The sequence below is a fragment of the Ursus americanus genome, chromosome 27 (assembly GCF_024610735.1).
Source record: "Ursus americanus isolate L20-20 chromosome 27, mUrsAme1.1.p, whole genome shotgun sequence".
NCBI lineage: Eukaryota > Metazoa > Chordata > Mammalia > Carnivora > Ursidae > Ursus > Ursus americanus.
In genome coordinates, this window is record NC_142153.1 from 19,191,466 (window position 1) to 19,216,385 (window position 24,920).

Consider the following 24,920-nt stretch of genomic DNA (forward strand, 5'->3'; position numbering starts at 1 on the left):
CGTTCTCTCTCAAATAAATCTTTTTTAAAAAGTTGTCATACGTTAGCACCCCCAAACCAAATTAAAATGAAGCACATTGATGAAAAATTTGGCCATCATGTTACGGTACAATCCCAGTGTGCCTGGGTGTTCAACTTGCCCAAACAGCTGACCCTTTGGCGGCTTGTTCTGTGTCTGTAGAGCACAGCCCGGTGGGACATGTCCACGTGGCCGGCTGTGCAGGTGTGCTCAGACCGGTCTGCAGACACGTATGCCATAGCAAAACCCCACACATGGTGATTGTTAAGCTTTTTCTTCAAAAAGAATTTCCTAACAATGTCATAGTTCTTGATATTTACCAAGAAATGTCCTATCTTTTCTCACAGGAGAGATTATTTCATTCAATGTGTTCTATGAATTTTTTACCATTTGTACTTCAATAATAACAGAAGACAAAGAAGGTAAATGTGTGCTGAGGGAGGGTGGGCAGTGCAAAGTACAAAGTAAAAGAAAAATCTAAATAAATAGAATTAGAACTTGTAGTATTCACGCTTCCTCTTCAAATTCTGTGTATGTAGCATAGAGTTGAAAAGTCTGAGCAAATTTTTAAAAGTGAATTTAAAACTGTCCTTATTTTGAGACTACCATAATGGCTATTAAAGTTTAATTCAGGGATGGAAAAAAATGGGAAGAAATGATTCAGGACTATAAACATTCTTTCCCTTCCACCTAGTCTACCTTATACTATTTTTCATGATTTAGTATAAGTACTCACAGGGGTACTTGATTATATGCCTATTGATCCCAGCCTTTCCTTGAAGCCCAGGACAAATCTTGGCCCATCATTTCCCAGCCAAGGGACCCTAGGTAGACCAGCCTCACTTTGCCATGTATTTTTCTGGCAGGTCCCCAGAATGCAAGGCACAGGATGATTTGCCCTGATTTATTGTTAATTTTGACCTCTCCTCTCAGTAGAAAGTCTGCCTATACCTGACCCTTGAAGCGTTCAGCTGTAGGTAACAATTGCTGAAGGGAAGTGTGTTGCAGGTCACGTTAGGTGAGGCTAAGATAGCTATGTCCAGGCAGCTGTGAGTGGACCAAAGAAGGACCACTGATCCTTTTCTTGTAATTTTACCCGGAACCTTGTGATCTCAGATGATTGGGAGGGGGAACTGGCCAGTGTGACAGGCACAACAGTTCGATCTTATTAAGGCTGATATTAGGATGCTGCTTAATTCTTACTGTTGGATTGAACAGTTGTGAATATCAATAAACCGGAATTAAGTGTCCAGCTTTGAGTTAGGATCGATTATGCTGCCTCACGTCTCCTTACTTTAAATTAGGTCATCTGCTGCATGGGCGAAACATGGATTTTGGAGTATTTCTTGGGTAAGTAAAGAACACGGTGACTTTCAGTCCTCGGGAAGAGTATGTTGTATTACCTTGATGAAAAGCAAATCCCAAAGCATGCCCGATATGACCAGAAGTGAAGAGACCGGATTCCTTAGTTTTGAGACAAGATGGGCCCATTATTTGGGAGTCTGTAACTGAGTTGAACCTAGTACACGGAAATCTGGAACCTGATTGAAGGCCTCAGATGCATGTCGAGTTTATTGCTTAGAAATGAAGAACAGCATTCTATTTTACGTCTTCTTAGCATTCCTGAAAAAAATGTAACAGGGCTTTGTAATTAGAGACCTATATTTGAATCTGGGGTTTGCTATTTAGTAGGTTGTGTTGTATTGGGTTATTTAGCTCCTCTGAGCCTCTAGTTTTATCATGTGGAAAAGGGAGAGTAAAACCACTCACGGCACAAAGTTCTTGGGAGGCTTCATCATTAATGGGTGAGGGAGGTAGCGCACCTGCTGTAATGCCTGGCCGTCGTCATTACACAGTCGTCATTATGATCATCGTTGTAGGTGGAATATAAACAATAATACCTGGGTCGTAACTGAGCAACTGAAACCTTTGACGGTGAACTTGGACTTCCAGAGAAACAATAAAACCGTCTTCAAGGCGTCAAGCTTTGCTGGCTATGTGGGCATGTTAACAGGATTCAAACCGGTAAGCAATCTACTGTTACATAATTTTACAGGTAGCTCCCTGTCCTGCTTTTACTGCCTGTGAAAGGTGGGGTCTAAGGACCTAAGAAGAATATGAAGCCCCAGTTCATCCCTTTGCATTTCTTGTCACCTTCATAGGTGTGAGCCCATGTGGTGGAGAAGAGTAGGAAAGGAACGAAGGTTTGTTTCTGAGCCTCTTCTGAGGAAAAGGCATGTGGCTGGATGTGGAGGGCTGAGGATATAATACAGATCTGGCATCTGGTCTTTAGTCTGCTACTCAGACAAGTTAGGCATTTATTCTCTGCCTCTCATTTTCCTTCTCAGAGAAGTGTGGCCAACAACGTTCCACCTGCTCATTTCACACACTACAAATGAAGATGCTCTGAACTGCTACGAGCTGTGCAGAGAACGTGATAGTATAGTTTTGACTCAGCTTTGCACTCCCCCCTCCAGGGTTTGGCATAGCAGCGTAAATATGAGAGGGCCTCAGACGGGGTGCTTGACGTTTCTGACCTCATTGCTTTGTCTTGTTTCCAGGGACTGCTTAGTCTCACGTTAAATGAACGTTTCAGTATCAATGGCGGTTATATGGGTGAGTCGAGTTCTTCAGTGGGAATTTCATAGATGTTTTAAGAGGAAGGCCGGACTGTGTCTTCTGGTCCATAATCTAACTTAATTGCAGGCCTGTGACACTGTGTGTGTTTGATTTCTTTCAGGTGTCATAGAATGGATTTTGGGAAAGAAAGATGCTATGTGGATAGGGTTTATCACTAGATCAGTTCTGGAAAATAGCACAAGGTAATCTGTCCAGTTGCTTTATTATCACATTTAATATTTATTCATTTTTAAATTATTTTATTTTTTGTTGGAGATATAAGTGACATAAAACACTATCTTAGTTTCAGGTGTACAACAAAATGTCTTGGGGTTTGTATGTATTGTGAAATGATCACCACAGTAAGTCTCGCTGACATCCATCACCGCATACAGTTATAGAAACTGTTTACTTTGTGTTGAGAATTGTTAAGATTTCCTCTCTTAGCAACTGTATACTAGTCATATAGTATTGTTAGCTGTTGTCACCACGCCATACATTGTATCTCCAGGAATGACTTATTTAAGAACTGGAAGTTTGTACCTATTGATCCCCTTCACCCATTTCTCCCACCCCCCATTCCCCACCTCTAGCAGCTACCACTCTGTTCTCTGTATTTATAAGTTTAGTTTTCTTAGATTTTGCATGTAAGTCATATCGTGAGGTATTAGTCTTTCTCTGTCTGACTCATCTCACTGAGCATAATGCCCTTAGGGTCCATCCATATTGTCACAAATGGCAAGATTTCCTTCTTTTTTTACAGCTGAGTAATATTCCATTGTGTGTGTATGTGTGTGTGTGTGTGTGTGTGTGTGTGTGTACGTGTACATACACACACACATACCACATCTTCTTTATCCACGCATCTATCGATGGTCACTTGGGCTGTTTCCGTATCTTGGCTGTTGTTACTAAGGTTGCAATCAACACTGACTTTTAAAGTTAGTGGTTTTTTTTCCTTTGGATATATTACCAGAAGTGGAATTGCTGGATCATATGGTACTTTTTTTATTTTTTGAGGAACCTCCATACTGTTTTCCACAGAGGCTGCACCAGTTTATATTGCCATCAGCAGTGCACTTGTCATTTAACTTTTTGATAATAGCTATTCCAGCAGGAATGAGGTGATAACTCATTGTGGTTTTGATTTGTGTTCCCCTGGTGATTAGTGATGCTGAGCACATTTTCATGTACTTGTTGGCCATTTGTATATCATCTTGGGAAAAGTGCCTACTCAGATCCTCTACCCATTTTTAAATCAGATTTTGTTGTTGTTGTTGTTACTGAGTTGTCTGAGTGTGATATTATGATTTTTTTTTTTTACAAGAAATATAGATTTGGTCTTTGTTTCCATTTCTGGTTCACAACTCCAAAAAGCCTTATAGTTTCCTAAGTGTTGAGAATGATAAAGCTGTCTTTTGTTATGGTAATGAGGCCAGTTATTTAATCAGTCATGCTGATGTAATGAAACTTCCATAAAACCCAAGAAGGAAAGGGTTTGAAGAGCTGGGTACGGGAGCACACAGAATTCTGGGTAGAGTGGCATGTTCTAGCGCATGGAAGCTCTGTGTCCTTCTCACATCCTTGCCTACGCATCTCTTTATATGCATCTCTGTTGCTTCATATCCTTTCTCATGTCCTTCAATAAACTGGTGAGCATGTTTCCTTGAGTACTGTGAGCCACTTTAGGGAATTCGCTGAAGCTAAAGAGGAGCTTGTTGGAGCATCCATTCTCAACAAGCCAGCCAGAAACACAGGTAATGCTTACAACTGACATAATGGGGTTTAGGACTGGCCTCTGAAGTGGGGGATGGAATGCAATCTGGTGAGTCTGAATCCTTAACCAGTATGGAATCCGATGCTATCTCAGGTAGATAGTGTCAGAATTGAGCTCAGTTCTTGGACACCTGCAGGGTTGGACGTGGGAAACGCCCTCCCACCCCCCAGTGTTAGTGTTGGGTCCAGGAATCATAAAAGAACTAGTTCTTATTAACTCTTTATCAGATATATGTTTGCATAAACTTTCTTCCTTTCACTGGGTTGTCTTTTCATTTTGTTGATGGTTTTCTTACTGTGTGGAAGCTTTTTAGTTTGATATCGTTCCACTTGTTTTTGTTGCCTTTGCTTTTGGTGTCAAATCCAAAAACTTATCACCAAGACTAATGTCAAGGACTTTATACCTTATATTTTCTTCTAGGAGTTTTATGGCTTTAGGTCTTATGTTCAGATCTTTAATTCATTTCTAATTGAGTTTCGTGTATGTTGTAAGATAGTGCGTTAATATTCTTTTGCATGTTACTGCCCTTTCCCAATTGTATCTTCTTGGCTCTGTTCTTGTAAATTGGTTAACCATATATAAATGGGTTTGTTTCTGGGCTGTCTGATCTGTGTGTCTGTTTTTATGCCAATATCATACTGTCTTGATTACTATCACTTTGTAATATAGTTTGAAATCAGGAGGTGTAATGCCTCTAGCATTGTTCTTTCTTTCTCAAGATTGCTTTGGCTATTTGGGATCTTTTGTGGTTCCATTCAAATTTTAGGATTGTTCTATTTCTGTGAAAAATGCTGCTGGAATTTGCATTGAATCTATAGATTGCTTGGGGTCGCATGGACATTTTAACAATATTAATTCTTTCAATCCATGAACACATTTGTGTCTTCTTCCATTCCTCTTATCGATGTCTTATAGTTTTCAGTGTACAGGTCTTTCACCTCCTTGGTTAAATTTATTCCTAGGTATTTTCTTCTTTCTAATGCAGTTGTAAATGGGATTGTGTCCTTAATTTCTCTTTCTGGTAGTTTATTATTAATGTGTAGAAATGCAACTGAGTTTTGTATATTGATTTGGTATCCTGAAATTTTACTGCATTCATTTATTCTCACAGTTTTTTTAGTGGAGTCTTTAGAATTTTCTATATAGAGTATCATGTCATCTGCTAATAGTGATAGTTTTACTTCTTCCTTTCTGATTTGGAGGCCTTCTATTTCTTTTTCTTGCCTAATTGCTCTGGCTATAGGGCTGCCAGTACTTCTATTGAATAAAAGTGGTGAGAGTAGACATCTTCGTCTTGTTCCTAATACTAGAGGAAGAGCTTTCAGCTTTTCGCCATTCATTGACCATGATGTTAGTTGTGGGCTTGTCATATGTGGCCTTTATTATGTTAAGACGTGTTCCCTCTATTCCCACTTTGTTGAGAGTTTTTATCATGAAAGGATGTTGAATTCTGTCAAATGCTTTTTCTGAATCTATCGAGATGACTGTATGCTTTTGAGTCTTTTGTTGATGTGGTGTATTACATTGACTTGTGGATGTTGGTCCGTTCTTGCACCCCTGGAGTAAATACCACTTGATTATGGCGTACGATCCTTTTAGTGTATCGTAGTCTATTTAATTATCCGTATTAGAATAGAAAAATATTTCCTAGCTAACCTTACACTGAAGAATTATTTCAGTTTCTTAGGTTAACTTTTGACATTCATATGGAATTCATGGTGTGTATGTGTCTGTTTAAAGCAAAGAAATAAACTGATTTATTTAAAAAATGCTAAGGATAGTGCCAGTATGAAGGGTACCTATTAGTTTTTCTTGATGTACAAGAAAATTTGTACATACACCCATACACTGAAGAAAATTTGTACAATAAAATCTTCATTTAAACCGTTAATACCTGTTAACCTGGAAGTTATATTTTGTGCTGGTGCGGAAATCTTGTAATAGCCAGCAGTACATCAAGTGACCTAGAATAAATGGGTATCATTCCTATTTTTAATGAGTTCGAGGGAGTAAGATTTAGTGGCCTTTCTGAAAATCCACTTCAATTTCTTTTTTTTTTTTTTTTTTTAAAGATTTTATTTATTTATTTGACAGAGAGAGACAGCCAGTGAGAGAGGAAACACAAGCAGGGGGAGTGGGAGAGGAAGAAGCAGGCTCATAGCAGAGGAGCCTGATGTGGGGCTCGATCCCGGAACGCCGGGATCACGCCCTGAGCCGAAGGCAGACGCTTAACCGCTCTGCCACCCAGGCACCCCTCCACTTCAATTTCTAATAGCCCTAATTTTCAAGGTTACTTTCTATTCCCTAAGTCTAAGCCTAGGGTGGAAGATAATCTCTTGAGGCCGTTTGGTTTGTCCTTCAGATTAGAGGGAATATTTCAGATCTCAGTGTTTCACCACATGGTGTTGGGGATTGTTCCTCCCTGAGCCATTGCTCACCGTCCTTTTTTAAAAGAACATGTTTCTCAGATACTTGTGTTCTCTTAGTTTCTACTACTAAAAATTTTTCATTCCAAGTCACCCAAAAATGTTTATTTTTTTAAAATGTTTCTATGTAGTTATGAAGAAGCCAAGAACATATTGACCAAGACCAAGATATTGGCCCCAGCATACTTTATCCTGGGAGGCAACAAGACTGGGGAGGGTTGTGTGATCACACGAGATAGAAAACAATCTTTGGATGTGTATGAGTAAGTACAGTTGTTCACACGGGATAAGTAGAAACTAAAGCCTAGACTGACGTATTTACGGATTTAAGGCAGGAAGCCTAAGCAGACTTTCTCCTTTTGTATCTAGACTCAACCCCAAGCAGGACAGATGGTATGTGGTACAAACAAATTATGACCGTTGGAAAAGCCCTTTCTTCCTTGATGATCGCAGAACACCTGCAAAGATGTGTCTAAACCAGACAACCCAAGAGGTACATTCACAATGTGATATGTAGAAAGAAATGGTGACCTTTAAAGAGTATCTTAGTTGTGGCATTTTTCTTTGGCCTTTGAAGAATTTTTTAGCTTTCTGGTGAGTATCTCTGGACAATCTGTATTGAGTTTTTGTTTTGTTTTGAATGGAAAGATCAAAATTGTATTGTACTTGCCTTTTCGACTCTAATGCTGGACACCACCCTGTGAAGCTGAATGACAACCAGGAAAGAATTAAGAGGGCAGGAAGAGAGAGAATGAGTGATATATTAATACCATTAACTCTCTTTCTAGCAGTGACCAAGGGAAATTCTTTTAGGGAGATTGTGGGGAGGATGACTGAAGAATGTCTTTGTTTCTAATGACCCATTTGTATGGATAAGGCTACTGACATCTACATTTAACTTAATGAGCTAAATTATTTTTATGTTTTAGAATATCTCATTTGCAACCATATATGATGTCCTATCAACAAAACCTGTCCTCAACAAGGTATTTTTTAAAATATATAATATATATACTTTTAGGGAAGTAATTTGGTCCTGTGTTTTTATCATTCTCTGTTATGTTGAATCAGTCAGAGCTGGGACCCCAAGTCATGTTCCGCTTAAGGTTGATTTTTAAAAATGTTTTTATGTGACTAAAACAGTAACTCTTGGGATATGACAAACTGATTAGTGTGGTTTGATGTCCAGATTGGTCAAAGTACTGTTTCCAATTTTACTTCCATGACATTTGAATTAAATGTAGCCTTTTACTTTTGACTTTCGCTGTCAGAAATTTCATGCTGTACACTTCAACTAACGCTTAAAAGTCAACAAAGTCTGAAGTGTGTTTATAGACAGAGCTTTGTGCCTGCATAGTCTCCCCCCCCCCCCCCCGTATCAGAAATTCGGTAAGGAAGAGGACAGCCACAGCTGAGCTGCTTTTATAGTCCACAGTCTACACTAGAAGGCTCTGCGTGACTGCTGTTCGTAGTGTTGAGGAGAGCTGAGTGTTAGAGCGTTGTGAAGCAGTGGCTACTCAGGAATAAGATCTCGTAAGGAGCTGAGGGGCTTCTCTCCTGAGCCTGTTTATATTCATGACCTGGAATAATGGCTCTATTGAAGTTAGTTGTTTTAATTATCTTTTTTTTTACTTATATTCCTAAAGGGTGAACTATAATTGTAGTTATTAACTTAGTAACTATTTGCATCTTTGTGTATTTAATGTCTTTGTTTATATACAATTTATTATATTAAGTAACTTCATAAAGAAATTTGATATGTATAGAAATTTATGTAAGTCTGGACATCTCAGAATTGGAAACATCCTTAAAATAAAAGTAACTTTTCTTTCAGCTGACTGTATTCACAACCTTGATGGATGTTACCAAAAGTCAATATGAAACTTACCTGCGGGATTGCCCAGACCCTTGCATAGGCTGGTGAGCACACACCTGGCTCCTGGAATGCTGCGTGGCATGAAGATGGAAACTCACACGCGTCCAACTAGTGCAGTCATCTGATCTCCTTCCAAAGACCAAGACTCAGGGCAGTTTCTTGTTGAGGCATGAGCTTGTCTTATGTTTACAGTTCAAGGACTGTTTCTGCCATAACAGCTGATTGTTCTATTTACAGGTAACTTCTTTATGTGCAAAAATCAATCACTTGGAATTTGCAGTTTCACTTCGACATTTGGGGACAGGGATGGGCAGTGAATCTATTATGGGACCCGCCTCCATAGAATGAAGCAAGATTCTCGGTGGGTGTTGAATCCAGCACATCTGTATATTGTTGTTTTTCACTTTAATCCACATATTTGTATGATTTTCTTTTCCTTCTGGTTCAAACTACTATTAAAATTAGCACACCATGGTCTTTGCTGTCTGTGACAGCAATGTAATTTCACTAATTTTGATTGGAGGGGGATGAGAGAGACATTCAGCTATGTATTTCTCTTAACAGGCAATAATACTTGAGCCTTTGACCCTGAATAGAAGTATTTTTTGGGGTTCATGAAGTACTCCGTGGGCAAGGCAGCCTTTCATACACAGAATTGACACGTTCCCTCTTTCATGATTACTCTACCTCCCAGTAACTCCAGGCAGTTGTTCAAACATGGAGTCCCAGGTTCTGTGGATTAATAGCAAATAGGCCAAAGCCTTGTGGAAGTTGAGAGGTGAACCCATAAACTCACATAAATATCGTTCACTTAATAAATGTTTAGTTTGTCTTTCTGATCACTATGTATTTTTAAAAAACTTAAGTTACTAAAAATGTTTTTCAGAAATCAGTCTATTTATGGAAAGTGCTAATAGAACTTGTTAACCTTTCAGACTTTTAACAATTAACTGTGAAATGCATGCCAGTTGGGCGAGACTGTATCCACTTTATTTTGTATAATGTTACTTGTATTCATGACACTCAATAAACAGTCATTGGAAGTAGTGTCAGCAGCCACGTACGCTGATTCGGTGTCCACCCACGTGCTGGTTTGAGGGCGGGGCTTATGGTGGAGAAACGGAAGCTGAACACAGCATCAGAATTAAATTACAAGGGTCAGGTAGGTGGGTTCTTCCACTTAGGACTAAGTGGTCACTATCTTCCAAGACTAATCCTTCGCCTCTAAACCCAGTGGTGTCCACGTGCAGGTGGATGCGCTCCCACAATGCTCTGGTGATGCTAATACGATCTTCGTGAAGCAAGAGGAATTACAGGAGGATTTGTGTTGAAATAGGATTTAAATTAAAAAAAAAACACCACAACTCGGGTGCACCTGGCTGGTTCAGTCGGAGAAACATGCAGTTCTTGATCTTGGAGTCATGAGTTAGAACCCAATTTTGAGTGTGATTACTTAAAAATATAAATAAAATCTTAAAAAATACAACTTCAGATTTTGTTCCTCTTATAAAAATGAAGTGAGATAAACTTGTGTTTTTTCTAAAGTTGTAGCCTTTGATATTCATAATAAATAGGTGAGATGCTAATTGTTTTAGATCAGTTCCTCAGGACTATGTCAAAAAATGTGGAGGAAATAACAACTGGCATTACGATTTTAGGTAGTACTGCTTAGTGGTAAAAACGCAGTTATAAAATAGGGTATAGAGTATAAGCCTATTTATAGATGTACTTAAGCATAATCAGACACACATCTGGAATATAGAAAGATGGGGAGGGTGTTTACCAAAATGCTGACAGTGGTTCCCACTGGAGAGTGGTATGAACTGTTTTAATTTGGAGAGGGCATTAATGAGATTGCAGGTGGACCTAGTTTGATGGCACTTTGCTTTATCGTGCTTCCACAGATAACCGTGATTTTTACGAATAGGTTTGTGGCGACCTTGCGACAAACACCGTTTTGCAACAGCATTTGCTCGCTTTGTGCCTGTGTCACATTTTAGTAATTCTCCCAAAATTTCAGACTTTTTCATTGTTACTGTATTTGATATGGTGATCTACCCACTACCCATTTCCGCATCTCTCCTCCTCTTCTTGGGCCTCCCTATTCCCTGAGACACAATATTGAAATCGGCTAATTAATAACCATACTGTGGCTTCTAAGTGTTTAAATGCCCATTTATCGACGGACAGTGTTGCTCCCAGGTGTTGGCTATTATAAATAATGCTGATATAAACATAGGGGTACATGTATCTTTTTGAATTAGTGTTTTCATTTTCTTTGGGTAAACAGCCAGTAGTGGCGTTACTGGATCGTGTGTGTAGTATTTAATTTTTTAAGGAAGCTCCACACTGTTGTCCACAGTGACTGTACCAGTTTGCATTCCCAGCAGTGCACGAGGGTTCCCTTTTCTCCACATCCTCCCCCACACGTATGTTATCTTTTTGATGCTAGCCCTTCTGACAGGCGTGAGGTGGTATCTCCCCGTAATCTTGATTTGCATTTCCCTGATGACTGATGTCGAGCATCTCTTCATGTGTATGTTGGCCATCTGGATGTCTTTGTTGGAAAAATGTCTATTCAGATCTTCCACCCATTTTTAATAGATTTTTTCTTTTGCTATTGTTCTAGGAGTTCTTGCTATATTTTGGATATGAACTCTTTATTGAATGTGTCTTTGGCAGATGCCTTCTCCCACTCAGTAGGTTGCCATGTCTCTCATTTTAAATCAAAAGCTAAAAATGACTATGCTTAATAAGGAAGGCACACAGAAGGCCAAGAAAGGCTGACAGCTAGGGCTCTTGTGCCAAACAGGCCAAGTTGTGAATGCAAAGAAAAAGTTTTTGGAGGACATTGCAAGTGCTATTCTAGTGAGCACACGGATGTTAAGAAAGCAAAACAGCCTTATTGCTGATGTGGAGAGAATTTTAGCGGTCTGGACAGAAGATCAAGCCAGCCACATCTCCTTGAGCTAAAGCCTAATCCAGAGCTTTATCCTCTGAAGGCTGAGAGAGGTGGGGAAGCTGCAGAAGCAAAGGTGGAAGTCAGCAGAGGCTGGGTCATGAGGTTTGAGGAGAGAAGGCGTCTCTAACTTCAAAGTACAGGGTGACGCAGCAGGTGCTGACGTAGAAGCTGCAGCAAGTTAACCAGAAGACCTAGCTCGATCATCGATGCAGGCAGCTCCACTAAACAGAAGATTTTCGGTGCGGATGAAACAGCTCTTTTGGAAGATGCCATCTAGGACTTCCATAGCTAGAGAGAAGTCAATGCCTGGCTTCAAAGCTTCACAGGTTAGGCTGTCTCTGTTAGGAGCTAAAGCAGCTGGTGACTTTAGGTTGAAGGCAGGGCTCAATGCCCATTCTGTACACAAAGCATAGCGGTTTATGACATGGTTTACTGAGCATTTTAAGCCCATGGTTGAGACCTACAGCTCAGAAAAAAAAAAGACTTCTTTCAAAACATGACTGCTCATTAACAATGTACCCGGTTATTGAAGAGCTCTGGTGGAGATGGACGTGACTCCCACTGTCTTCATGCCTGCGAACACAACATCCCCTCCGCAGCACATGATCAAGGAGTATTTTTTACTTTATAAAGTCTTACTATTTATGAAATATATTTGTAAGGCTATAGCTGTCATAGTGATTCCTGAGATGGATCTGGGTAATGTAAATTAAACTTTCTGGAAAGGATTCACCATTCTAGATGCTGTGAACATCTGTGGTTCATGGGAAGAGGTCAAAATATGTGTTAACATGACTTTGAAAGATGTCGATTCCAACCCTCATGGATGACTGAGTGGTTCAAGACTTCAGTGGAAGAAGTAACTACAGATAATGTGGCAATAATAAGAGAACCAGAATCAGAAGTGGAGCCTGAAGAGGTGCCTGGTTGGCTCAGGCAGTAGGGCATGCAATTCTTGATCTTGGGGTTTTAAGTTCAAGCCTCATGCTGGCTGTAGAGATTGCTTAAAAATAAAATCTTAAAAAAAAAGGAGCCTGAAGCTGTGACTGAACTGCCGCCATCTCCTAAACCTTGAATGGATGAGGAGGTGCTGCTTATGTCCGAGCAGAGAAAGTGGTTTCTTTAGATGGAATCTACTCCTGGGGAAGATGCTGTGAAGACTGTTGAAATGACAAGAAAAGATTGAGAATATTACATAAACTTAACTGATAAAGCAGCAGCAGGGCCTGAGTGGACTGACTCCAATTTTGGAAGAAGCTCTGTGGGTAAAATGCTATCAAACAGCAGAGTATGCTAGAGAGAAAGGAAGTCCACTGATGTGGGCAAATTTCACTGTTGTCTTATTTTAAGAAATTGCCATGGCCAACCCGGTCTTCAGCAACCGTCACCCTTGATCACTTGGCAGCCATCAACATCCAGGCAAGACCCTCCACCAGCAAAATGATAACCTGCTGAAAGCTCACATGATGGTTAGCTTTTTTTTTCAATTTTTAAACATTTTATTTATTTGACAGAGAGAGCGAGCACAAGCAGAGGGAACGAAGAAGCAGCAGCAGGCTCCCCGCTGAGCAGGGAGCCCAGTGCGGGGCTTGAGCCCAGGACCCTGTAGTCAGTAGACTACAGTATGGTGTAAACATAAACTTTTATATGTCCTGGGAGACCAAAAAAATTTACTTGACTCACTTTATTTCCGTGGTCCAGAACCGGACCTGTAAATATCTCCAACGTATACCTGTACTTTCACACCATCATCAAGTTGAAAAATCATAATTCCAACCACCATTAGGTTGGGGACTCTCTGAACATTAATTAGGTATGTAGGTGAGAACTCAAACTCAAGCTTTATAATGCGATTCATTTTCAAAATATCCAAATCAAAAACTTTCTGAAAATTGCTGGCCCAGGGTAGTCCTGAGTCTGGGCAGATGAACTGATAATTAAAACTATATATGAATCAAAGTTATTTAAAGGCAAAGGATTCCCCTCTGTTCCTTAATGGAAAATGAGCCAGGCAGAGATACCAGTGACTCTGAGGAAGCAACGGGATGTATACAGACGGACCATATTAAAGCAGCACCTAGAGTTGTACAGCAAGAACAAGTAACGACAGCTCTTCCAGACCAGCAAGTGGGCAGCCGGGTCTGCGCAGTGAAAATGAGATGTCCAGAGCCAGTTACTTCCTACGGGTTAAGAATAAGCTGTTTGTGTGCAGTAAAACTGGACAATAAAGAAACATGCCAGGCTAACTTTGAGTAGATATACAAATATTCTCTACATAGTATATGAAACAGATACAATTAAGCAATAAGAGAATACAGCTACAGTGAAGAAAAGTGGTCTCGAATTTGGTAAGTCTCCTCCCCGGCTAGTTATGTCACTATTTTTTATGTCTTCAATTTTTTTGTCTGGTTGGTTTGGTTTTTTGTTTTTTTACATTTAAAATTGTCAAATAAGCCATAATTCTGGAATAATTTCTACGGCATAAATGATTCTGTCAGTTTAAATGAAAATGCAGTTCATGGTTGTATGGAGGCTAGACATTTATTCACAGTGAAAACGCATGTACCCAGAGTGAATGTCACAAAATACACGGAGTCCCTGCCCCGTCTGGCGAGCTCATTACTGGAAGCATTCTTTTGACCTGCACAGGTTCTCCCTCATTGTCGCCCTTTCTCCCTCTGTTATCTAGAACCCGAGTTTCACCTTAAAAATTAATGAACAGGAACATTTCATGCTTAACCTTTGAGCAGTAGTTAACTAAGGAAAGTGTAAAACAAGTTATCTGATCTTCAGCCCCAGGTATTTTAAAGCAGAATTATCTTCTAAAATAGAAAACAGCAGCAGATGACAGCAGCTATAACACAAGTCAGTCAGCGAGATAAGGTCCATAGGTGCTGGGAAAAGAACTCAGACTAAGTACAGGTCTTCCATTGGACCGAACTTTAATCTGCATGTAGAGACACGTGGCCGTAATATGTGTAAGGCTCGGCTTGTGTGTCAACATGAAATTCTCCCCTTTCTGCTGAGAGTCTAGAAAACATATAGAACTTGAGTATACATATAATCTAATTTATTGATTCAGTTTCCCAGGAGTCAGGTGGCGTCAAGCCCCAATTGGGTAAGAATTCCTGATTCTGAATGACAGTTCTCTGAATAGGCTTTTTTTTTTTTTTTTTTAATGTTGGAGATCTATACCTTACATAATTTAAAGTAATTAGCAATACAGTGAATGTCCTCATAGGGAAATCCTCATTTAACACTGCCCGATTGGTCATTATAATTTTACACTGAAGTATAACGCAACTAAGAATTTTAAAGAAATACCAACCAACTTCTTTTCTTGTGGGGTATTTCAGTAAATTGTTAATAAATTTCAAATACCACTAATTGAAACTAATTCTACATATTTTATTCAACAAAACCTGTAAGACTGACTTAACTATTAATTGGCTCTGTGAAGCCTTACTTGGGTATATGACAAGTCTGTGATCTAAAGGTAATTCACCTTTGAAAAACGGATTTCCTTGGTGATGAAGAAATCCCATAGATCAGCTCACTACTCAATACTTCATCTGCGAATCTGCTGCTCTCCCACCACACACAGAATCAAGTGCTATGGCTTTGGTCTTCAACTACTATCTCAGAAGGCAGGTTTGTGTGAAGGCATACAGAGCCTTAATAGTCTGGTACATAAAAATTAGTTCTATAATCTATTATTAGTTCTATAATCCCTACTTGAAAGGGTTTGGTTTTCCATGTAAAATTAATCACAGTGTTACTTGTTTGTGCAGAAACACTCCCTAATTATATAACACTATTTTTTTTTTTTAAAGACCGAATTTCCAGAATTGAATTCTGGAAAATATTTATCTGATAATTATGTAAGTTCTAAGTGTTCTAAACTTACCCAATTTGAACATATTCTATAATAACTTCACCAATATCCTGGATACCTTTATAATTTGCCCTATTCTTGCACAGGAATAAGACAGGCAGGTATCTAAACACAACAGCAATATACCTGACATTATTTGGATGCCTGGCCTGATGCTGGTCTTTGGATTAACTTCTGTATTTCTCTAACTCGTGCTCTTCTCTAAATATCCTGATCATATAAAGCAGTGACTTACTGTATAGAATTCAACATAATTTCCAAAAAAGGTACTTTACAGATAAGTCCAAACTTTATTTAAAACTACATCTTAAATTTAACGATACCAAACATCACAAGGGGAGGAAAAAAAAAAAAAAAAAAAGACGACTCCCTCCCCCCCAAGGAAAGAAAGAAAGAAAAACAACCCACAGTGTATCAAGGCTTCAATCTGTCCAGAATTCAGTTTCTGATGTTTTAAACTGCCACGGGCAGAAATTAGCACACCTATCAAGAATGCAGTGTCAACTAATTTACATTTTTATACAGATCAAAACATGTTTATTTAGTGCCATGTTCATATATGCATTGACTATGTAAAGCGAGTTAGATGAGCCTCTGAAGACATCTCATACGCTTTGGGCTCCCACTGATTCTGAAAAACAGAATAATGTGCTATAATTTACTGAATTAAGACATTACTTACTAGAATTTATTATTCTCTTATATTAAACTTTTAGCATAAAGTTATTATAAAGGAAATACTAATTTAGTTTAAAAATAGGTGAGGGTTTCTGTTTGAAGATGGTAGACTAAGTGGATACTTCCTGTCTCTTAAAACTCCACCAGGAAAAAAACAAACTGTAAAACTGACTAAAAATCCACCCAATAAGAGTGGCTAGAGGGAGAGCAGGCCCCGGGGCCAACACAGATCCCTGAAGTGCTCAAAACAGATGGAGGTGCAAGGAAGGGGGGGCGGGGCTCAGCCTGGACCCAATAGGAGGGGTGCGGGTGAGATTCTCACAAGCAGTACTGGGCTCAATACCGGGAAATTAGCTGAAGGTCTGATATTTAGTCCGCCCTCTCTTCACCCCACTTCTAGGAAAAATAAAAATTGGTAAAGAATAACAAAAAATCCTTTGATTTTGATGCAAGACACATTCTCCTCCGAGTGGCCCAGGGGCTGTGCTATTAGGTCCATAAAGACGGAAATGTGGATTACCACTTGGCTCTGCAGTGAGTCACGTTTACACAGAATGGTCTTCAGAAAAAGTAAAGAAGTTTTAACTATTACAGTTACAAAAATGTGTTTGCTTTTATAACCTTAATGTAAGAAGATGAGTAAAACTGAATAGAGAAAGCAGAAGGAAAAGGGGGCAGCAGCTGAGTAATGACCAACGTTGATGACACTAGAAAACACATATTTAAAATAACAAAGGTAACAAACAGCAAAACCAAAAATAATAATGAAAAAGAGATAAGTCCAAATGCTCACTTTTCATAGGGAAGACAAGAGATATCTAACTTTTTTTAATTTTTTAAATCAAGAAAAATTATAAGAATATTATTTAGAGATACAGAGATAACTAAAAACCAATTGTTAAAAGAAATGGGCTCCTGCCAGTTTATTATGAATTCTTTTGTACCTTTCCTTTTTAAAACTGCACTATTACCTTGCTAAAACTCAAGATATTAAAAATAGAAAAAAATTATCGGATAATACCACTTTATAAATTAGGCAACAAGATCTAGACTCTACGGAATTATGCTTCCCTTCCAATATCTGGCTTAAATCTTCCAAGTATTAGTAGTGGATTTAAAAAACAAACTGATGGTACCAAGGTTCGTCAATTTTTCAATATAATATGGTTGAAAGTGGTAACTCTTACCAGGTTCCTTTAGTGTCTGAGAATTCCCAGCTAATTCCTCAGTCTGCATCTCACACAGTATTTCACCAGATAAATGGTTTTTCTGTTCTTCTTCTACCATTTTCTTCCTTAGATCTGCCTTTGGAATGAAAAAAAAATATTAAAAATCAGTTTTCATCCCAGTAGTACTTGTCATATAAAGACAAGTTTAATTAAAGAGAGCAAAATACCTCTGAATATATTGTCAGTTTAAGTGGTAAATCTTCAACTTTCACAAAGTCTTCTTCATCAGATTTTTGACTTATGTTACCAGATTCTGCTTCCTGTAAGATCAATTATATTTAATGAAGGCAATCCACTCTCTCTCTGGAGCTAAGCCTTTAAGGTCACCCATGCCAACAGATAAAATGGATGCTTATGTACCAGTAAACATCAGTAATTCTATCCTATTTGGTTTTTTTCTGTGTTTTCAGCTCTATGAATAAAGCAAAGCTGGAGTGCACAGAAAGGACCATGAACTTGCAGCTGTGGGCCATACTGTCGAGCGTCTCTATCCCCCTTTGAAAAAACAACCAGCCCACTTATACAAGTTAAAGGAAGAAACAGCAGTTACACTGAGGGCTAAAACAATTAGAAAAACAACTCTGGTTTCTTGACGTTTACAGAACACATCAGAGTGTATCCAGCAGAATACAAATAAACATTTACATGCAGACTTTCAGTGTCAACTCGGTGGAAGCTGAGAGATGAGGTATGAATCTAATAATTCACTTTTGTGATCACTTCAGTGTTTCTCTGAAACTTGAATTCTTTTATTCTCCTAGTTCTCCTTTCTGATTTTTAATAGTAGCATTTTACCAATTACCCAAGCGGAAACCTTAGAGTTTTCCTCTTCTTTCAACATTTCTCACCCACCGCTCTTTCATTAAGCTTGTACTTGGTTCCTAAGGTAAGGGAGCCTCCTACCATAGCATCCTTGACAACAGTCATCGGTCATCAGATTCATCTTCAAAAACCATGACTTTGGCCATTTGACTTTCTTGTGCAGACCTTCAGTAAGACCTGCCTAAATTTCAAGTTCAAGTCCCTCTATAATCAAACTTTAAGTTGATGACTGCCTCCTAGAGCAACTCTATGCACTCATTAAATTATGGTAAGAATAAGTCTAACAGGTAACTTTCAGAGTCGTAAATGCTAATTTCGCTGTTGGTGAAGCCATCAAAACAGTTAAGTTACTCTTTCTAGTAATGTTTTTTGAAATATTATAGGCTTCCTTTCTGAGAAATTAGGAAATTGTAATTGTAACTGTATCTTTAGGAAGAAAACTGATGTTAATTAAAAAAAAAAACAAACCCAAACGAAACACATTTCTTAGAACTAAAAGTACGTTGTTAAAAATTCCTCAATTTTTGCCGATAAGAGAAAGTATATAAAACACAATCCACGATCCAAAAAATAACCTACATGCTATAAAATTAAACGGAAACAAAAACATCCAGAGTAAAAACCCAACTTACCTACCTACATCCTAAGTACAGATTTGCTACCATATATTTCTGTCATTTACCGGAAGGAGTCTACTGCTGTCAAACTGTAAACTTTTAGGTTTATCAAAGATTTATGAAATGTTCTAAAACTATTGAGATATCAAGCATGGGTACTCTAAGAGATTAATGGTAATTCATGTATCATCTATTCGGATCTGAACTTGAACTCTCTCAAGGCTGCCACTTAAAACTCAACATTTGGGTCATAAACTTATGAAAAAAGTAAACAGCTTTTAGGTTTTGATATATGATCATCTTAATTCACTACCACCCTTCTGTTCATGTTTAAACTAAGTTCGAGTAAGAAATATCTTTTGGCAGTTTCTAAACCTAAACACAAACAAACCTAAACACAGTCTGTGTTTACAGACTGAAAATGTTACCCTGAAAAGGAAGAAATACACACAGAAATGAAACGTAGGTGATACATACATAGTCATTCACTAACACCGGAGATTCAGTATCAGGACTCCCAGCCAGAGAGCTCTCAGGAGTTTCCTGAGCAGATTTAACTTCTTTGACTGTAGGCACCAAGGTTTCGATTTCAGTTAAAGGTAAAGGCAAAGGGTTTGGCTGTTTAGATGAATCAATGGTCGTAAGAGCGTCCTTTTGGACAGCACTACTTAAAGGTTGCTCGTTTTCCAAGATATTGAGGTAACAGGGTTTCACAGGAATGCTATCTTGGTCATCTGTCATCAAAAGAAAGTCTTAACATTAGTGTAATGCAACAGTTGTTAAATTTCACTATTATACCAAATAGACAATATGTATGAATGAGTAATCAAGACATTTAAGACTTAAAAGAAGAGACAACTACAAATTTTCCTTATCAATGATTCCTAAAATTAGTTGATCAAATTCATCTGGGGATGTTTTAAAAATTAGATTCCTGAAATCCACCCAATTTCTAATGATATTCATGAGTAATACCCAGGAATGGGTATTTGAAAAATCCCCCATGTTTGTATCTAAAGATGCTTTCTTTGAAGATTTTGTCTGTGTGTTTAATTATTTGACAACTTTTCTTGAGCAGCTGTTTGCAGAAACAAAGCCCTGGTGTTTTCTACAAAGGATTTAGGGCAAGAAAAAAGACATACATCAGGTCCAAAATACCCTCAAACTTACATTAGCTAAGAACTTAAATTTTTTTTTTTTTTTTTTTTAGCTTTTAAGCACATAAAGGGCACTTTAAATAACCTTAAAATTGAACACTTTAGATTTCTTGCCTTTACTAGTAGTGGGTTCTTGTTCTGATGGGACATTTTTGCTTTCTCCTGATTTTTCAAAGTCATGTTGTAGTACCTAGAAGGAAAAAGTGATGTCTTAATAGCAAGGCCCAAAATATATGGCCATTATATAGGAGATGGTTAGGAGTGTATGGTGTCTGTCCAACCTGAGGCCTTCATACAAGGGAATTTAAAAATATCTTCTGAAAGTGTTTTAAGAAGGAGGCTGTAGTTGCAACTTTAAGATGGCTAAGTAAAATATTCCATTTTCTTCCTAACCTCAAAATAATAGAGAACTAGAGTATTATGGATTCCACTATTAAAAAAAATTTTTTTTTTCAAATCAGACTCTACTTGAATGAAACTAAAAGATACCCATTTATATGTAGATGTTAAATGTATGGAAGAAGAACTGATCAGGAGGGGAGAAAGATAAAGCCAAGTGCCTTCAGCAGGAGAGAACAAAATCAGATTCACCTCAAGCTTAGAAGAGGAATACAGGGGTGGATGAAAAGAGGGTGAAAAGAAAATGCAAACATCAAGGTTCCCGGGGCGCCTGGGTGGCACAGCGGTTAAGCGTCTGCCTTCGGCTCAGGGCGTGATCCCGGCGTTATGGGATCGAGCCCCACATCAGGCTCCTCCACTATGAGCCTGCTTCTTCCTCTCCCACTCCCCCTGCTTGTGTTCCCTCTCTCGCTGGCTGTCTCTATCTCTGTCGAATAAATAAATAAAATCTTAAAAAAAAAAAAAAAAAATCAAGGTTCCCTCCCCCAATTTTAACAGAAAGTGGGAGATCATATTTTGGATAAATTGAACTAGTGAGCCTCAGACACGGGGGCTGCCAGGGGTAAGGGTGGGGTGCAGAAAGCACAAATGAGGGGCGCCTGGGTGGCGCAGTCGTTAAGCGTCTGCCTTTTGCTCAGGGCGTGATCCCAGCGTTCTAGGATCGAGCCCCACATCAGGCTCCTCCGCTAAGAGGCTGCTGCTTCCTCTCCCACTCCCCCTGCTTGTGTTTCCTCTCTCGCTGGCTGTCTCTCTCTGTTGAATAAATAAATAAAATATTAAAAAAAAAAAAAGCACAAATGAGGACAGGATAAAATGTCATGCTGAAAACAGAAGGCTTCAGCACAAGTCTGTATAGTAATGGGACCCTTAACACATTCCCGCATCTAGCTCCTGAACACAGGCAGCCAAGGAGGTATATATAGCTCCTCCCAGGAAAGAGGAGAACGGAAGACCCTTCTTTGGAGAAACAAACCATCCCAGAGAAAAGACCAATAGGTATTAACATTTGGGATTTTCCGTCAAAAAGCTATCTACCCAAATGCGCTACAGTGAAGCCCAGAACAACCCCAACCAGCTTTCTGGTGTATCATTTTTTAGTATAAACACTGAAGGTACACAGACATTTGCGGAAAGCCTCCACGTGGGTAAGAGAAGGCAGTGCTTCTTTGAACTAATGGCATGCTATAAAAAAGTAATCAGAAAATAAAAGTATTTCGAAATTAAAGCTATGACATTCATATAAGTACTAAAGGCAAAGAAATCTCTCAGAAAGTAAAACAAAAAGAGCAAGGGGACGATAAAAGGAAGAGAGTAAATTAGAAAATCACCCCATGAGGGCTAATAATGTCTGATAATATTAATTCCAAGAGGAATGAAAGGAAAAAATGGTGGGGAAGCAATACAAAAAAGAAAATTTACCAAAACAAAGCACATGGCTATTGACTGCTTAAAGACCCGGTGGGTACCCAGTATAGTGAGTGAAAAAAGATGCACAACAATGTATATATCATTGTAAAACTTCAGAACTCCAAGGGAGAGAACTACAGTGTGGAAAAGAAAAAAGAACGCAAAGAATCAGAACTGAAAAAGGCATCAGCCTTCTCAACAGAGGCACTGAAAACTGGAAGACAAAGGAGGCACTGAAATGATGTTTCAACATGGAAGAATTTAAGATTTTCTTAGACCTATAAAGTCTCAAAATATTTATCTTTTATGCACTCTTTCTCAGAGAGGTACTAGGATTTTGCTCTACCAAAATGAGGCCAAAGAAGGGCAAGACTGGATTCCAGAAACAGATGGAAAAAAGAATGACAAAGGGGATTCCTAGGCTGCTAGCTAGTGAGCAGGTCTGACGAACAGCCAAAGCCAGGACAGAGTGCGAAGGACAAAATGACAAACTGGGACATGCAGAAAAGTCCACTGAGAAGTTTATGCAGCTGCTGCTGGGCAGAACAAAGACTTGGGGATGTGGTCAAAGAAAATCAGGCAAATAAAAAATGCAGACAATTATTAATTTCAAATGAAAAAAATGTATAAGACTAAGCAATAAACAGTATTTGCTTAGTTCAGTCAGTAATATTTATGTAGTTTGGTTACATCTATGGTTAAATGTAGATTTAAGCAAAAGATACAACCGAATGAGGAGGACAGGATTAACATAATTAAATGAGGACTCATAAGTGACCTAAAAGTCTTCACCTACTATAACAGGAAGTTAACAGAGAATGTCTAATACATAAATGAATAAATAAATATATACACATACTATTCAGAAATACAGAGTTAAATAACCAAAGAAATCATACAAAGCTGCCTGTGGGACAGGACGAGGTGGAGGTAGGAAAGGGAATGATTTTGTTATATACTGTTTCCATGTATGACTAGGAAATACATAAAGATACATGAAAAATTCAGATCTTCTAGGTAAAACCACAGTTTTTAGGACTCGTTACCACCACCCCCCCAGCAAAAAAAAAAAAAAAAAAAAAAAAAAAAAAGACTAAAGTGCTTTAAATATAAGCACTGCTAAATATAAAAATAAACTAGTGTTTGACTGAGATTTCAATGAGGATGTTAAAAAGATTTATTCATTCATGAACACAAGAATAGGGAGGCTGTAAATTCTAACATCCTTAAAAAGGGATCTGCCTTCAGCAGTGAAGACTGGGGCAGGTGTCCAGTGAGCCTGGACAGGACTACCTGATCATCGTGTTCAGTGTCTTCTGTAGCTTCGGTGTTAGCCTGAAGTGAAGTCTGGACATCCACGGGTCCCTCTTCAAATTCTTCTAGTTCTTCATCCTCATTCTCATCTTCTCCACTTCCATAATTAGTCAAAGCCTGAGTTTCAGCTTTGGACAAGTCTAAGTTGATTAATACACAGTTTTTAGTAAATTTTCAGCACTAAATCTTAATAGTAGCTACCATGTACTGCATTCCTGCGTTGCCCAAGTCGTTTATATACGCTATCTGAAATCTCCCCAACAGTAAGCAGTAAAACACTGTGGTGCAGAAGGACAGGGCATCTGGTCAGGGCCACACCAGACCGTTCAGAGTTGCGGGACACCTAACTGTACTTTCATTAAACTCCACCCAGCTGTTTGGATAAGTGACCTATAAAGAGCTAACGTATAAACCCAGTAAGGAGCCTTCACACTTACTAATAGACACCGGACATTCTTCACTTTCTTCATCTTCCTCTTGATCAGAAACATCTGATCTCCCATTTTTGGGACCGTCACCATCATACATCTCAGATGTCTGAGTCTGCTTAACTGTTTCAGTTTCATCCTTGTCCTAGCCACAAATACATTTAAATTCCTTAAAATACGTTTTACAAGGTATATAGTCAGCCTATCACAAAAATTCGTCATGATCTAATAAAAAATACAAAAAGCTGTTTTTAAGAGAAAATAAAGTTTTGTCAGAAGAAAGGACATTTGATGATAAAGTTTTCTCTCAAACATTAAAGTAAAAGTTATTAAAGTTATTTAATCTTTTGTCTCAAAAGCATTGCTTTTAGGCACAAATTAATTAGCCGCTTACTTTGTCTTCATCATCAATTTCTCCAGCAGGTGAGCCATGATCTCCCTCAAGAATCCTTTTGGCCTATAAGCAAATTAAACAAAATTTAGGGGTTACCTTTCAGCAGTAACTTTAACAAATGCTACAGTTTTTGACCACAATCCAAAGAGCTGAATGCTTTCTTAGAAATGTAAATTGAACTCTTTCACTGAAATCTTTTAAACAAGCCAAACAAAAATCAGCACTGCCTACCAGACATCTCCCTGAATAATGAGCATCTCAAATTCACTAATTCCAGAACAAAAATGTTTGACTCCCTCCCCAAACCCCAGCCTCCTTCAGTCTTCCCAATCTCAGTAAATGGCCCTTCATGTACCCCAGGCACAAGTCAAACACCAGGAAGCAACCTGTGCTCTACTCGTATTATCCACATCTAAACCGTAAGAACGCCTCATTGACTCAACCGTCAAAATGGATGCGCTGGTGAGCGCTCGGAGCTAAGTCACGTCATTTCCTACCTGCGCTCCTGCGCCAGCCTTACAACTGGTCTCTGCTTCTATCTTTTCTCTCCTACAATTCCTATCTGGACAAATCTTTTTAATTTCACACGAGATTATGTCCCTCCTCTATTTCAAAATTTCCCATGGGTTTCCATCATGCTTAGAATAAAATCAAATAGAAGGTCCTTACCACCACTGCTAAGGCCCCATAGTTAGGCCTTACCTACCAAGGTGACCTCATCTCCTACACTCTCACCTCATGTGAAGTGTTCCTGCTACCCTGGCCTTCGATAGGTTCTTCAAACTGCTCAATCCTGCCTCAGAGTCTTTGCACTTATAGTTCTCTCTGCCTGGAATATTCTTCCCTTTCATCTTCATTATAAACTCCTTCTCCTCTTTCTTGACTTAGTTCATACTTCGCCC

At 38.7% G+C, this 24,920-nt stretch overlaps 2 protein-coding genes across 29 annotated transcripts in view; one reads left to right on the forward strand and one right to left on the reverse strand.

Annotated features, from left to right (window-relative positions):
* The window catches only part of ASAH1 (N-acylsphingosine amidohydrolase 1), a 38,458-nt gene extending 28,695 nt beyond the window's left edge, over positions 1 to 9,763 (forward strand). The window contains exons 6-14 of the mRNA XM_045779366.2: positions 366 to 440; positions 1,323 to 1,368; positions 1,899 to 2,043; positions 2,580 to 2,634; positions 2,759 to 2,840; positions 6,972 to 7,103; positions 7,210 to 7,333; positions 7,770 to 7,826; positions 8,675 to 9,763. Of these exons, the coding sequence (XP_045635322.1) occupies positions 366 to 440; positions 1,323 to 1,368; positions 1,899 to 2,043; positions 2,580 to 2,634; positions 2,759 to 2,840; positions 6,972 to 7,103; positions 7,210 to 7,333; positions 7,770 to 7,826; positions 8,675 to 8,764 (806 nt within the window). The 3' untranslated portion in view covers positions 8,765 to 9,763. The remainder of the gene's footprint in view (positions 1 to 365; positions 441 to 1,322; positions 1,369 to 1,898; positions 2,044 to 2,579; positions 2,635 to 2,758; positions 2,841 to 6,971; positions 7,104 to 7,209; positions 7,334 to 7,769; positions 7,827 to 8,674) is intronic.
* Positions 9,764 to 15,840: 6,077 nt separating this feature from the next.
* PCM1 (pericentriolar material 1) overlaps positions 15,841 to 24,920 on the reverse strand; it is an 80,746-nt gene continuing 71,666 nt past the window's right edge. For all 28 annotated transcript variants that reach the window (XM_045779340.2, XM_087856430.1, XM_087856425.1 and 25 more), the window contains 8 exons: positions 24,019 to 24,081; positions 23,634 to 23,769; positions 23,176 to 23,336; positions 20,191 to 20,266; positions 19,397 to 19,653; positions 17,648 to 17,740; positions 17,439 to 17,556; positions 15,841 to 16,204 (listed from right to left, as the gene is read on the reverse strand). In XM_045779340.2, the coding sequence (XP_045635296.2) occupies positions 16,179 to 16,204; positions 17,439 to 17,556; positions 17,648 to 17,740; positions 19,397 to 19,653; positions 20,191 to 20,266; positions 23,176 to 23,336; positions 23,634 to 23,769; positions 24,019 to 24,081 (930 nt within the window). In that variant the 3' untranslated portion in view covers positions 15,841 to 16,178. The remainder of the gene's footprint in view (positions 16,205 to 17,438; positions 17,557 to 17,647; positions 17,741 to 19,396; positions 19,654 to 20,190; positions 20,267 to 23,175; positions 23,337 to 23,633; positions 23,770 to 24,018; positions 24,082 to 24,920) is intronic.